Consider the following 15,434-nt stretch of genomic DNA (forward strand, 5'->3'; position numbering starts at 1 on the left):
CTCCGACGGCATCCGCAACCGCGCGCTAAAACTGTTACCAGCCCAACTGATAACGATGTTGGCCACGATATTAAATGCTGCTATGACGAACTGCATCTTTCCCGCGGCGTGGAAAGAAGCGGACGTTATCGGCATACACAAGCCGGGCAAACCGAATAACGAAACCGCGAGTTACCGCCCCATCAGTCTCCTCCCGGCGATAGGCAAATTATACGAACGGCTCCTTCGTAAACGCCTCTGGGATTTCGTATCCGCGAATAAAATTCTTATAGACGAGCAGTTTGGATTCCGCGCCAGACACTCGTGCGTCCATCAAGTGCACCGCCTCACGGAGCACATCTTACTAGGGCTGAACAGGCGGAAACCCATTCCGACAGGAGCCCTCTTCTTCGATATAGCGAAGGCGTTCGACAAAGTCTGGCACAACGGTTTGATATTCAAACTGTATAACATGGGAGTGCCAGACAGACTCGTGCTCATCATACGAGACTACTTGTCGAACCGTTCGTTCCGATATCGAGTTGAGGGAACGCGTTCCCGGCCCCGTCGCGTCACAGCCGGAGTCCCGCAAGGCTCCGCCCTCTCCCCGTTACTATTCAGTTTGTATATCAACGATATACCCCGGTCTCCGGAGACCCATCTGGCGCTCTTCGCCGATGACACCGCCATCTACTACTCGTGTAGGAAGAAGGCGTTGCTTCATCGACGACTTCAGACCGCAGCTACCACCATGGGACAGTGGTTCCGGAAGTGGCGCATCGACATTAACCCCACGAAAAGCACAGCGGTGCTCTTCAAAAGGGGTCGCCCTCCGAACACCACGCTGAGCATCCCCCTCCCGACTAGGCGCGTCAATACCCCCGCCCCCGCCGTTCGCCCGATCACGATGTTCGACCAGCCCATACCGTGGGCCCCGAAGGTCAAATATTTAGGCGTCACCCTCGACAGTAGGATGACATTCCGCCCCCACATCAAGACGGTACGCGATCGTGCCGCCTTCATTCTAGGACGTCTCTACCCGATGATATGTAGGCGAAGTAAAATGTCCCTTAGAAATAAGGTGACACTCTACAAAACTTGCATACGCCCCGTCATGACCTATGCAAGTGTAGTGTTCGCTCACGCGGCCCGCATACACTTGAAATCATTCCAAATTATTCAATCCCGTTTTTGCAGGATAGCCGTCGGAGCCCCGTGGTTCGTCAGGAACGTCGACCTCCATGACGACCTGGACTTAGAGTCCATCAGTAAGTATCTTCAGTCGGCGTCCATGCGCCACTTCGATAAAGCGGCACGACACGAGAACCCTCTCATCGTGGCCGCCGGTAACTACATTCCCGATCCTGCGGACAGAATGGAAAGCAGTCGACGTCGCCCAAAACACGTTATCTCGGATCCTCCCGATCCACTAACGGTGCTTTTAGGTACTTCAAGCACCGGTCACCGTTCTCGTCGAACCCGTCGCTTGCGACGAAGGGCTCGACGAGTAAATTAACTCTCAGACACAGCCCACTGAGTTTCTCGCCGGATCTTCTCAGTGGGTCGCGTTTCCGATCCGGTGGTAGATTCTGCGAAGCACGACTCTTGCTAGGGTTCGTGTTAGCAACATCGTCAGGTTTGAGCCCCGTGAGCTCACCTACTAAAGTTAGGGTTACGCTGATATAGCCTCTCAAGGCTCTCAGCTTAGGTAGGAAAAAAAAAAAAAAAAAAAAAAAAACGAAACATTGATTCGATCGGCGGCGTTCGTGAGAGAAGGTAGTCGTGGACATGGTGTGCGTGAGTCATTGTTTTAAGTCTCTGTAATTGTGTGCTAATTGTTATTTTTTTAATGGTTTTTCTTCTGATTCCTAATATCAGAAGTGGGATAAAGGACTCAAATAGCCCACAGTAGCGTAAAACTCTGAACTTTGTTTTGTTTTACAAAGACTGCTTACTTTGATGCTTTCATACTTTATTTGTTATTTTTCTTGTGTGATTGCAAATTTTAACTGTGATAATGAGACATACTGAAACTCCTAGTACACTGAGGCAACCGTCTCGAGATGATTCTCGTAATCGAAAACGATATTATGCTTTCGCGATCACAGAGATATACAGAGATATACAGATAGACAGAATCGCGATGCTAACGATGCGCTCGCGCACGATAGAACCTGTCGCGACATGTTCTAACGATAAGGCGCACGCTGAACAGACCACCGATATTCTACGGACAATTACGACTCCCATGTCGAATATCGTTGGTTCGCAACAAGGCCGCGTAGAATCTAGTATCCCTGGTTCTGAGGCGTCTACCCTCGCCAGTGCTTTGATAGAACTTTAATAGTGATACGGGGCATAATGGGCCCTCAGGTTAGAGCCGCGAACGTTAATCTACTCACGATTTGATTTCATTTTTGGTGGAGGTCCGGCTAGGCCGAGTCCTTGTTGGGTTCAGGTTAGTTGTCACTAGTGACGCATAATATCCAACAAGTAGACGGGACTATGTTGGCAATAGCAATGGTCAACTCAACTTTTGAGATTACAGCTCATTCTGAACATCACAAAATGCAAGACAACAGACATTCGCCCTGCAGCTTCTGGTAGAAAAGACGCCACCACACCTGTGGTGAGGACTCTAATTACTGATGTCACGACTGAGGTGTATCGTTCGAGGTGAGTTCGTCGAGAACTAGGTCGAGGTAGAGCTCATCAATTGGTACCACGAAGTGAAAAGCGATATGATGCTCGCGTGGATGGGCACCGACGAGCAGCAGCCGTTTTTAATGTCGATAATCTTGTTTTGGTAATAACTCAGTCTACAGGAAATCTAGATCCGGCAATCTGTGGACCTTACCGAATGGTGAGGATGGTGCCTCACAGGCATTGCCGCCAGCTCGGGCCCCTCGATGGTTCCTGCGGCAGTAGCACGCAAGCGACGTGCCGGTAGCTGCGTAATATCGGTCGGCAGGTAAACTTGATTCCGGCATGCGTGGCCCGTATAAGGTTGTCGAAATTCTACCCAGTGGACGCTATCCTACGGCTGCTCAACGGCAGTTATGGCAAAACTACGCAAGCAGCTGCACAATATATGGTGTCGTGGCGGGGCGAGTGGACCCCTGAGACATGTGCTGCCTTCTTTGAGAGCAAGTAAAGTTAATAATGATCATTGTTCACAAATATACGTATTCCCATGGTGAACCTGGAGGGTGAGCTATAGATGATTGCTCTCTAGTTACGTATCCCTCACTCGGAGTCACTGTGAGATGCCTCAATACGATTGGTCTAGGCTGGCGTATTGAGAAGCCTCGGCACGTTTGAGTATGGTCGGCGTGCCGGGAAGCTTCACACGTTTGAATAAACTCTGCGTGTGGAATGCACTCGTACGTTTTTAATACGATCTTCGTACGAGTGGGTCTGGGACCATTTTACGTATCCCTCACTCGTGTGACTAATTCTACACGGTGAGATGCCTCAATACAATCGGCCTAAGCTGGCGTATTGAGAAGCCTCGGCACGTTTGAGTATGGTCGGCGTGTCGGGAAGCTTCACACTTTGAATACGCTCTGCGTGTGGAATGCACTCGTACGTTTTTAATACGATCTTCGTACGAGTGGGTCTGGGACCATTTTACAGGGATCACTGATAACCAAATGCAGAAGACACTTAACGAAGGGCGACGCACACTGGCCCTTGGATAATAACAGGAATATGCGCATTAAGGATGATTGCTACTGCGCGCACTGCTCGCGTGCCGTAACTGCGCGCTCGCCTGCTTCAGACGTGCATACTGCACGTGCTGCTCGTGTGTCGCTGCCTGCGCGCGCTCACCTACTTCTGGCGTGCATACTGCACGTGCTGCTCGAGTGTCGGTGGCTGCGCGCGCTCATCTACTTCTGGCGCGCATACTGCGCGCACTGCTCGCGTACCGCTGGCTGCGCGCACTGCTCGCATGCCGCCGACTTCCGGTGCCGTACGACTGGCAGTGACGCAGAGGGCGATGTCGCTCGATCTGCGGCCTGCTGCTTCACTCGTCGGGGACTATGATGCCTTTGGTGAGTAGTTCGTTTGCAGTCCTGCTGAGCTACTTATGCGCTCCGCCTGCATTTTCAGGATTATCTATCAGGACGGTCGAGCGGGACGCCTGCCACACGTGGTGCAGCCTCACATTGTGGGAGCAGACTGGAGCTGGGACGGCTGCCCTGCCGAACTTTCGGGAGGCGCGGTCCTAACAAGATCTTTCGCACGCTTCCGCATCATCGTTACGAGTGGACTCCAGTGATATGAGCACAGTTGCTGGACCATCGATGCCATTACTTGAAGACGAAGGTCAAGAAATAGACCAAGTAACTAGAGACTCCAGAAGAAGAACACAGAAATGTGGTCGAGGACGAACCACAGTCAGGAGAGGCCGAGTAAGGAATACCCTACAAAAAGGATATAAAACCGGCGCGCAGCTTCGTCACCCGTGTTTCATTCCCGATCCTGCGGACAGAATGGAAAGCAGTCGACGTCGCCCAAAACACGTCATCTCGGATCCACCCGATCCACTAACGGTGCTTTTAGGTAATTCAAGAACCGGTCACCGTTCTCGTCGAACCCGTCGCTTGCGACGAAGGGCTCGACGAGTAAATTAACTCTCAGACACAGCCCACTGAGTTTCTCGCCGGATCTTCTCAGTGGGTCGCGTTTCCGATCCGGTGGTAGATTCTGCGAAGCACGACTCTTGCTAGGGTTCGTGTTAGCAACGTCATCAGGTTTGAGCCCCGTGAGCTCACCTACAAAAGTTAGGGTTACGCTGACATAGCCTCTCAAGGCTCTCAGCTTAGGTAGGAAAAAAAAAGTCACCCGTGCATTTGTCGGTTGTCATTCGTCGAGAGAACATCGTTCAAAGACTTTAAGTGTTAATTTAGGAAACACGAATTTTATAATAATGTTGTGGGTACAGTGCCTATAAATAGCAACGCCTTTGCTCGAAACATTGATTCGATCGGCGGCGTTCGTGAGAGAAGGTAGTCGTGGACATGGTGTGCGTGAGTCATTGTTTTAAGTCTCTGTAATTGTGTGCTAATTGTTATTTTTTTAATGGTTTTTCTTCTGATTCCTAATAATATATATATTTTTTTAAATCTACCTTTGGCCATTTATTTTTATTTTTTATTGCTTAGATGGGTGGACGAGCTCACAGCCCAGCTGGCGTTAAGTGGTTACTGTAGCCAATAGACATCTAAGACGTAAATGCGCCACCCACCTTGAGATATCAGTTCTAAAGTCTCAGTGTAGTTACAACGGCTGCACCGCCCTTCAAACCGAAACGCATTACAGCTTCACAGCAGAAAAAAATGCGAGGTGGGGGTACCTGCCCGCGCGGACTCTCAAGAGGTCCTACCAGCCATGAAATTGGTGTCACAATTATTTTGTATGATAGTGTCCATTCCGTCAGACCAGAATCCATTAATTTCTAACGGCAGAAATAAACTGAGTTTGGCTATGGGAGCTCACAATACGTCCTACTATATTATTATCTGAGCTGTATCATGGTAAACAGTTAGCTTGACTGCCGCAACAAACCTATGTAAACGCCTAAATAGATTTTCACACAGCCTACACTGTTAACCTTGTACGTAACCTTTGACACACAGGTGTAGTTAGGAGGGGAACACTAATTAAACCAAACAATATCACAGTTGATTAATATTCATTGTCTCTTAAACTTGAACTGGAAGCATTCAATGAACTAAGGCTTGGTTACCGGATGAAATTGAAAGCTGATGCCATTACTAGTTCCCGTTTCAATTTGAAGACTTATCGCGAGTTCTTCTATACTTCAGCTCACAGACTGGATATAGCCCATGCTGGATATAGGCCTTCTCCAAGCTTCGCCACAATGACCGTTACTACGCCGCCTGCATCTCGGATGCTTGTGACCTTCAACAGGTCGTCAGTGTTAGGCTATATTTCACCTTGGGGTAGGACATGGCCATTATCTTAGTCAGGAACCGCGGTATTTCCGAGAATTTGACGCTCAACAAGTGTGTACTTTCATTTATGTTGAATTTGTTTTTTTGATTTGATTTAATTTGATTTGACTGGGGGCTGATTGCCGTAATATTCGGAGAACACTGCTACTCATTCTCTGGATAAACCCGTGATCGCCTTTCAAGACACTCATGGGAGGAGACAGGGGATGTTATTACTTTTCGACACCACACAGCCGACCGCCGCTTTTTTTTTTTTTTTTTTGTCAGGAGGAAATCACCGGACTTCCGCCCTCCGACTGGGGATGGAGGGCGGGGCATGTCGGAGTTGAACCGACTAAAACCTCCTGTCGCTCAACAACCAACGTCCAAACCTCGCATGAGACAGAACTCATGAAAAGGCAAAGGGGGGAAAGTGAAGCGTTTAGTGCGGAGCACATCTCTCCCATCACCCTCCCCCTCGGGACGCCGGACTGGCGGTCGTCGGCGCCACGACCACCAGTCCTCTCGGTCGGCAGGCTATCCGAAGCCCGCCTAGATGGCGCCGGTTAGAATGGTCTACCCTCGGAATACCCCGCTGGGTCAGAACCAGCGTGGGTTGAGGATAGCCGGCCTTCCATCACCCGGACGCTCTTGCATAAAACGCGTGCAGAGCAGCTTGCATGTCATCTTCTTAGGTCCCCTTCGTCGGTCCCCAGGCCGACATGTGAGAGAGACCCGAAACACTTAGAGGGCCAGGGCTTGGGCGAAATCCGCCTCCCTGGCCCCCGCTCGACGGCGGCGGGCCTGCGCGTCTCGCACGCGCCCCGCCGCCTCCTTCTGCGAGATGGTGCACTCGCAGAAGTCGAGCATCGCCTTCCACGACTCGTCGTCACCGAGCATTGATGCCACAACACCCGGCAACGACAAGTCGTTTCCTATTTTTGCGACAAGGACACGGCGCCACCCCTCCCATGCGGGGCAGGCGATGAGCGTGTGCTCCGCCGTGTCCAAGTCGCAACCGCAATGGTGGCACTCTGCCGTCAGCTCGGCTCCGATCCGGTGCAGGAACTCACCGAAGCAACCATGCCCAGTGAGCACCTGCGTGAGCCGGAAAGTGAGGCGTCCTCTGTCACGATTCACCCAATTCACAAGAACCGGGCGAATCGCCTCGACGGTCCTACGACCAGCCGAAGGATCGGCCAGCCGTCTGGACCATGACTCCAGCACGGACCGCCGAGATTGGGCCCTCCGCGCTCTGACCACACTGGGGCTGGGACGTGACACGCCCCGTGCACGAAGGTCAGCCCGCCACTGATAGTCAGCCGCCTCCGCTTCCAGAACCCAAGGCGGCGTCCCAGCCAGTACACACGCCGCCTCGAAGGAGATGGTGCGATAGCCGCGGATGACCCTGACCGCGATGGTGCGTTGCGGCCGTTGCAGCAGCTTCGCTACCCCCACGGCCAGGGACTGGCCCCACACGGGCGCCCCGTATAGGGCCATTGATCGCACCACCCCTGTATAGAGACGGCGCGTCACCTGGTCAGGCCCCCCAACGTTGGGAAGAAGCCGGCTTAACGCGCCGGCCACCCCCAACAGACGAGGGACCAGATTTTGAAAGTGAGCACGGAAGGTCCAACGACTATCCAGAATGAGGCCGAGGTACTTCAACTGCACCCCGACCCCGATACGAACGCCTCCAACCACGATATGGGCATCGACAGGTGGCACTCCCCGGGGCCTGGGGAACCACATGGCCTCGGATTTACTGAGCGCCACGTCGAGGCCCAATCTCCTGATTTTGCCGACGACATGCGCCACCCCAGCCGTAGCAAGACGGGCAGACTCAGCAAAACTCCCCCCCCGGGCCACGACCAACGTGTCGTCTGCGTAACAGATTACGCTTAGGCCCGGGAGGAGGGCACCCCTCAGTACCCAGTCATACCCGATATTTCAAAAAAGAGGGCCGAGCACCGACCCCTGTGGAACACCGCGCACGACCGGGAACCGGTGCACGATCCCACCGTGTCCGGTACACGTGACCGATCTGTCCTCCAAGTAGGAACCCACCAGCCGGCGAAGGTAGGGGGGCACTCCGTGTCGTTCCAGCGCTCCCCCTATCACGGACCAGGGCAGGGTGTTAAAAGCATAGCCGACCGCCGCTTAATGACTTTTTAATTAAACCAAAAAGTTTTATATGTGTGAAAAGATCAAATAATTTTCTTGCCATTGACAGCTCATAACGGCTGGGTCTTAGTTGAATTTCTTTATTCTGTGTCTGCCATCTTAATTTTTGTATTTTTTATTACAAAAGATGCCTGGACAACGTCACGGAATGTCTGTTAGGTTGTCATGCACATGATAATGTAAATTCAGCCAATACCTTGACTTTGCAGTCTCAATCGAATTTTATAACCGCTGTACTAATATTTAAACTAAAGCGCTTGCTGGTTCGCTTTTTTTTGCTTAGATGGGTGGACGACCTTACGACCCACCTGATTTTAAGTGGCTACCGGAGCCCATAGATATCTACAACGTAAATGCCGCCACCAACCTTGGGATATGAGCTCTAAGGTCTCAGTATAGTTACAAGAGCTGCCCCACCCTTCAAACCGAAACACATTACTGCTTCGCGGCAGAAATAGGCAGTCGCATATATTCTGACTGATTCGTTAGCGCAGAGCTTAAGCTGCTGAGGCTACAAACACAATATATCTTGGCAGGTGATGCCTTCAGCATCCACTTGATTTTTTCCCTAAGCAGTTAAATAAGAGATGAACGACTGTATGGAACAATAATGTCATACCATCAATAGTTATTGTTTTCAGGTAATAACTAGCTGTACCCGTCCACTTCGCTGGACATTTAAAATTGACATTATTATTTCTCACCCACACAAAGATTCTCATCATTAACGCCCCCGCAACTGATGTAAGGAGTCCAACACATATATAAATATTAGCCTATCCATTAAGTACATGTATTTTCTTACATGGATACCTAGTTTCAAGTCAATCGGATCCATGGTTCGGTAGATATAGCGGAACATTCGTAAAAAACCACTGTAGATTTATACATAAAAAACGCTCATTGCCTAGTTCTTAACTCCGAAGTTCTTCGGGTTGAAGGGCACCAAAGAACTGTGAGGATAGAGCTTGTAACAATTAGAAATTTAATCTTCGTCTTTGTGGATTGAAGATAATTTGCGGCAGTTCCCGGATCGGCCCGCAGCGTATCCGTCACGATTTCTCGTGAACAAAATTAATTGACCTGAATACACTTTGAAATAATTCCCTTTGAAATTTCTTGCATTTTTTTCTACATTTGTGATTATTGTTTTTTTTTATTGTCCAATTTATTCTTAATCACTAGAAGCCTTTTTTGTATTGACTACTGCTTTATTATTTTTTTTCTAGTCATATTCTTGGTTGAATCTGATGGAGCTTGTGACGCACCATTATCTTTTGGCAAGAATTTGAAATTCCAATGTAGAACTTGAAGACTTCTTGTCATCATAAAATCCATAGTTATTTTTCTCTCGTTTGGTTGTCCGCATACTACATTAATAAGATATTAACTACCATTTACCTTCTGATTGAAGATTTCTCAACGGTCTAACAATGACACCATCTACCCAACTTCTCAATCAACCAAAATTCATATAATCTGAAAAGCTGAAATAATAATGCAAAATTTGTGTGATTAAGCCTGATAGTAATTACTTAACCGATAGACATAAAGACGATCTCACTAGACATTGTGTCAAAAGTTTAGCGACGTCAATAAAATGAAGCTGATTTAGACAAGAAGGCGATCTCACTAGACATTGTGTCAAAAGATCAGCGGTGTCAATAAAATGAAGCCGATTTAGACAAGAAGGCGTCTCACTAGACATTGTGTCAAAAGATCAACGGTGTCATTAAAATGAAGCCGATTTAGACAAGAAGGCGATCTCACTAGACATTATGTCAAAAGATCAGCGGCGTCAATAAAATGAAGCCAATTAGACAAGAAGGCGATCTCACTGGACATTGTATCAAAAAATCAGTGGTGTCAATAAAATGAATTTACATTAATTAGTTAATTAATCAGCTCACCCTATTAAGTAGAAGAAACCCAAACTCGCATGTTTTTTTCCGAATTGCTTTGATGAAAATTATTTACATATGATTGTTTCGAGGTAAAAACTTGTAGTATAGTGATAACTGCCCGTACAGATTTTTTATAGGCCCTATGACAAATAAAGGCTAGTTGGATATCACAGCACGCTAATAATATAATACTCAATACTCAAAGAACATTATTGACCATTTTTCGGTGAATGACCAGTTACCAAACACGAAAAAAGGTGATGTTAGTCTATAGACCACACAGCCAAGTGTCTTATACGCGGTAACTGAAGTTCATAATATCCTTAAGTACTTAATCGAATGGTATCGACAGCTTAGCCAGCCTATCTTAATTTATCAAGAAGAGCCATCCCTTTCGGGGGTATACCTTGTGTATCGAGTCCGTTCCTAATTGGGGTTGAGATCGCCCTTAAATTATACAAGAAATTTACCGAAACCAGTAAAGTGTACATTTTGATGTGGGTTAGGGGATGGGAATTAAATTTAATTGTTTCTTGATCATCCTATTATAGGGTTGTGGAATTTGATTTATTATTATTTTGTTAAATTATTAATTTTTCTATCAAGTTTTGATGAACTTGCAGATGATGTAACAATACAGCAGCCCTATACCAATTTCGGAGCAATTTCAATTCAAATTTGATTAAACGAGACTTTTTAATGAAAGCTGAGTCAATCCGATTCTGTTAAGTATGCCTCTTTCTGGTCTTGAAATAGAATCGATAAAGAGCATCCTTCTATTCAACAACTTTTTAAAATGCCACAATAAAACTGTTACGCCGGTAAAAGTAGCGCCATCTATCACCGAATAGCAGAAACGAATATTAATCGTCAACTCGAGAACACTCGAGAAGTACAACGCGATCTATTGTTAGATAGCGAAAACACAAATTTTACTAGTGGTAGGACTTCTTGTGAGTCCGCGCGGGTAGGTACCACCACCCTGCCTATTTCTACCGTGAAGCAGTAATGCGTTTCGGTTTGAAGGATGGGGTAGCCGTTGTAACTATACTGAGAACTTAGAAGTTATATCTCAAGGTGGGTGGCGCATTTACTTTGTAGATGTCTATGGGCTCCAGTAATCAATTAACACCAGGTGGGCTGTGAGCTCGTCCAACCATCTAAGCAATAAAAAAAACCGGTAAAGTAGCGCCATCTATCGCAGAATAGCAGAAACGAATATCAAAGAAACTAGTAACATCGAGAACGCTCGTGAAGTACAGCGCCATCTATTTGTCAGATAGTGGAAACACACATCGCAGCTACTCGACTTGCCCAGAATGCTTCCGATAAATCTAGTGATGTGGTATCGACTATACGTCGTGCCATCTCTGCGACGCCTTTATACCTTTTTATAGGCCTTTACGCCTTTATACGACTATAAATTTTAGTCGTATAAAGGCGTCGCAGAGATGGCACGAAGTCAGTAATCGCAACTACTTGAAGCGAAACAGCGAATGGATAACCTGAAGCGAAGCGGAAGAAGTGAATTGAGAATTTTAGAGTGCTCGTTTTTAAGTGTTCTAAGTGTTAATAAAGTATTAAATTGTACTTCGGTAGAATTTTTATTTCTCCCGAACCCCAGCGCGTAACAATACAGAGGATTCAAAACATGCTACAGACTGGCGACGTTCATTAAGTTGTTCGCAAACGAACTGTGTGTACATACATGAGCAAAAAGTAATCCAACAGTTGCTCACAGATAGCGCCGTTGGTATTCAATGCGATGTGAACGTAAATATTTTGAACAAACCGGGCTCTGGATAGAAAAAAAATACAATAGAGTTTTTAGATGCCTAGATTTGACTGACTCGGCGGTGCTGTAGATATCACCCCTGACTTCGGCGTCAGGAGTCGTAGATTCGAATCCCAGATCGAGCAAACGTTCGTGTGATGAACAGTAGGGTAGGTACCACCACCCCGCCTATTTCTGCCGTGAAGCAGTAATGCGTTTCGGTTTGAAGGGCGGGGCAGCCGTTGTAACTATACTGAGACCTTAGAACATATCTCAAGGTGGGTGGCGCATTTACGTTGTAGATGTCTATGGGCGCCAGTAACCACCTAACATCAGGTGGGCTGAGAGCTCATCCACCCATCTATGCAATAAAAAAATATCAATAAAAAAAACAATTTGTTTGTTCTTTGTCTCGATGCTTTTCTCTATATTTATATATATAAGTATTTAAACATATATTAGTATGTATGTCAGTCTCTGGTACCCGCGTATCTTAATTTGGGTCCGGATGACCGTGCGTGATTTGTTCCAAGTTATAAGTTATTATTATTTAGATGTCCAGCCCGGTTGTAATAAAAGCGTTGCGGAATTATCCGGTATATTTTCTTTTAAGTAAATATCGAGTCGCAATTAAATCTCTGATTTCTGATAGTGATATTTTTAGAATTTCATTAGATGTTCTTCAGAGAAAGCACATCGAAGGACTCATATCGAATTTCGAGTGATTATCGCAGGAAATTAGTTATGTTTATTTATAGTGAGATGTTTTTAAAATTATCTTGCTGCTACTATTACATTGATATTGTTAATAAGCTGCCGAGGTTAAGCACATAGCTTAAAGTTATTCAAATTTAATTTTAAAATAAGAAAAGATGCTGCCAGATTATAGACTAGTGAAAAATGCATGTTTAATACCAGCAGTTTTGTTAGACCTAGGGCTGCACTGGTTTTGTTATGCTTAGGCCCTGCGTTAAACCAAGACAAATTGTTTGGAAGAAGCAGAACTTGAATTGTGTTTGTGTGTTGTTTCAGATTATGAAGCCTTGGGAGGGGTTTGGCCTCGTTCAGGCGCTATGTGGAGTGCGGGCGTGTTCTTCCTTACACAGATAGTCCTGTGCCAATTAACCACTGGCAAGTATTACTAACTTTTATTTAAAAGAGTACCAATCACAAAAGTAAAATCTCTGACTTATATTCGTTTGGAAACTGGTATAGCCACCAATGGACATTGAACTTTTATCAGCAAAGATTCTATAGCAGCTTGAACAAAGGTATTCCACAGGTACTGAGCTAGAAAACGAGAAGAATATGCTAGAACTGCTAAGATAGAAAGATAGTTAATAAAACAGAAAAAGAGTCATTCATTCTTCCCTGAGCAGAAGTAAGACAATTCTGTTGTTACTAAAATAGCTGCAGTAATAAATAGATTGTACCATATCCATAATGCCATACTTTAGGACTGATTTTCGGTTACTCTGTCTATTTCCTTTCCAGAACAAACATCATCACCATCGTCTACAGACGAAACACCGACTGTAACGTCTTTCTACGCACTGAACACTGTCATGGCACCGGCACCAGTTATGCTCCGGCTAGGAAACTCGACAATCGATAGCACAAAATCCTTTAAAGTACCACAGCCTACTGGAGATCCGACGGAAAACTTAACAGACCAACCTGCACGCGATATAACGATTAAAGATACCCCAAGAGTTGATGTGGTACCTCATGTTGTGTCAGCCAAGAATACATATTTTGATCATGACAGAAAATATGGTCCGACTTTCGAAGACACTCCTGAGGGTAATATCACGAAGATCACAGTTCAGTTAGGGGAGGACGCTCATCTTAACTGCAGAATCAGTCTCTTACAAGACAAAACGGTTAGTGAATAAAAACATATTACTCTGAATCCGTCAAGTTGTGAATTTGTTGAGTTTTTTTTTTCATTAATAACGCAGCGTATTAGTCGATCATGAGAAGATACAGGATTATTATTATGGGAGAGATTATTATGTTTACATCTTCTTTTTTATTCTTTTTACAAAAATAATGTGTAAAGCTAGTGAAGTGTCAAGTCTCTCTCAATCAACTTTGTAGTTTATTCTCTCTTCCTCCTTTCGAGTGTAATCCTCAATGCTGTGGGCCGTGGTATCTCTGAATAATTATCGCGTGGACTATCTTGCGTCAACTCAATCTATTCTCGGCTGCGTGCTTGGGCATTATGGACTAAGGTGTTGAAAGTAGAGCTTACCTCTCCCAACCAGCACATTGGACTTTTACTGCTTGGAATATATAAAATTATTATATTTTCATCGGCCCTTCGTATATTTGCAAATGTTCAAGTTAATCTGACATCTTGAAGTCGGTGGCAATGACTTTAAGACGAACCGACATACAACATACGTAGTGGTAGGACCTCTTGTGAGTGCGCACGGCTAGGTACCACCACCCTGCCTATTTCTGCCGTGAAGCAGTAACGCATTTCGGTTTGAAGGGTGGGGCAGCTGTTGTAGCAATACTGAGACCTTAGAACTCCTATCTCAAGGTGAGTGGCGGCATTTGCGTTGTAGATGTCTATGAGCTCCGGTAACTACTTAGCACCAGGTAAGGCTGTAAGCTCGTCCACTCATCTATGCAATAAATAAATAAAAACCAAGTTAACAAAATTGAATTTTCTTGGGTAATTTCACCAGAAATCCATTTCAAAGTTCACTTTCATTTATATTTACATTGTGCTACATTCAAAAGTAATCCAACTAAAATCGTAATTCTTTTCGAAGGGTCCGCTTCACTTTAACGAATCGCAGCTTTATTATAATCTGTAAACGCAAAAGAATTCAGTCGTTTAACTAATCTCCCCCATTGCCACAAGTCATCGCTATTATTTCCCTCTATCTAGCACAAAAAACGAATAATGGACGATCAAGATAAGAATGGCTTGAAATTTGTTAATAGCTTTAAAAGGTTTCATTGTTGGATCCAGCAAATAGTACTCCAGGGATGTAGAGATGTTCTTTCGTGATTTATTGCTAATACAGTGACTTCCATGTAACTCACCGATACCCCATATGGCACACTGAAGTAATTAGGTTGATTTCTGTTACTAAGCCCCTGGATTGCCGAACTTTGCTTTCTTTTGTTTGTTAATGTATTTTTTAGTCTTTTCCTTTTCCTTTCCTTTCTTGGTCGTTATTCAGCATCATTGCTGTGGGCAGATGTTATGCGCCTCACGAGCAATCGCCACTCCTCCCGGTTTGTGGTGAGTCTGGTACACTCATGCAAACAGCCGCCAGCTGCCCACTTGATCTAGTCGGTCCATCGCATGGACAACCTTCCACGCGGTCCGGTCTAGCCTTCTACTTTGCCCTAAACGACAAGGCGCTCTATGGAGTCATTTCCTCGCCGGGAACATGTCCAAAAATGATAGTATAAATAGATTAATTCTCAGTATCTTTGGATTCGTCTTTCCCCGGTCTATTAGATATTCCGGTGCCTTTTTAATAGAAATCGACATAATTAGTTCAGGGCGCCACGTAGGGCACTCATGAACTACATAGCGGTCAAAGGGTTAAGTAGTGGTTCGTTTCTTCTTCTACTTAGTATACCTCACTTTAAACAACGACACAGAGT

At 45.9% G+C, this 15,434-nt stretch overlaps 1 protein-coding gene and 1 long non-coding RNA gene across 3 annotated transcripts in view; both read left to right on the forward strand.

Annotated features, from left to right (window-relative positions):
- The window catches only part of LOC149500561 (uncharacterized), a 148,632-nt gene that overhangs the window by 121,161 nt on the left and 12,037 nt on the right, over window positions 1–15,434 (forward strand). For both annotated transcript variants that reach the window (XM_089736284.1, XM_089736285.1), the window contains exons 2-3: window positions 12,834–12,932; window positions 13,296–13,684. In XM_089736284.1, coding sequence (XP_089592410.1) covers window positions 12,875–12,932; window positions 13,296–13,684 — 447 coding nt within the window. In that variant the 5' untranslated portion in view covers window positions 12,834–12,874. The remainder of the gene's footprint in view (window positions 1–12,833; window positions 12,933–13,295; window positions 13,685–15,434) is intronic.
- On the forward strand, window positions 3,941–4,442 carry LOC149500562 (uncharacterized). Its single transcript, XR_016324901.1, has 2 exons — window positions 3,941–4,034; window positions 4,093–4,442. It is a non-coding gene; the product is annotated as an uncharacterized LOC149500562 (long non-coding RNA).

Source organism: Bombyx mandarina, chromosome 21, assembly GCF_030267445.1.
Source record: "Bombyx mandarina strain Sakado chromosome 21, ASM3026744v2".
In the NCBI taxonomy this organism is placed as follows: Eukaryota; Metazoa; Arthropoda; class Insecta; order Lepidoptera; family Bombycidae; genus Bombyx; species Bombyx mandarina.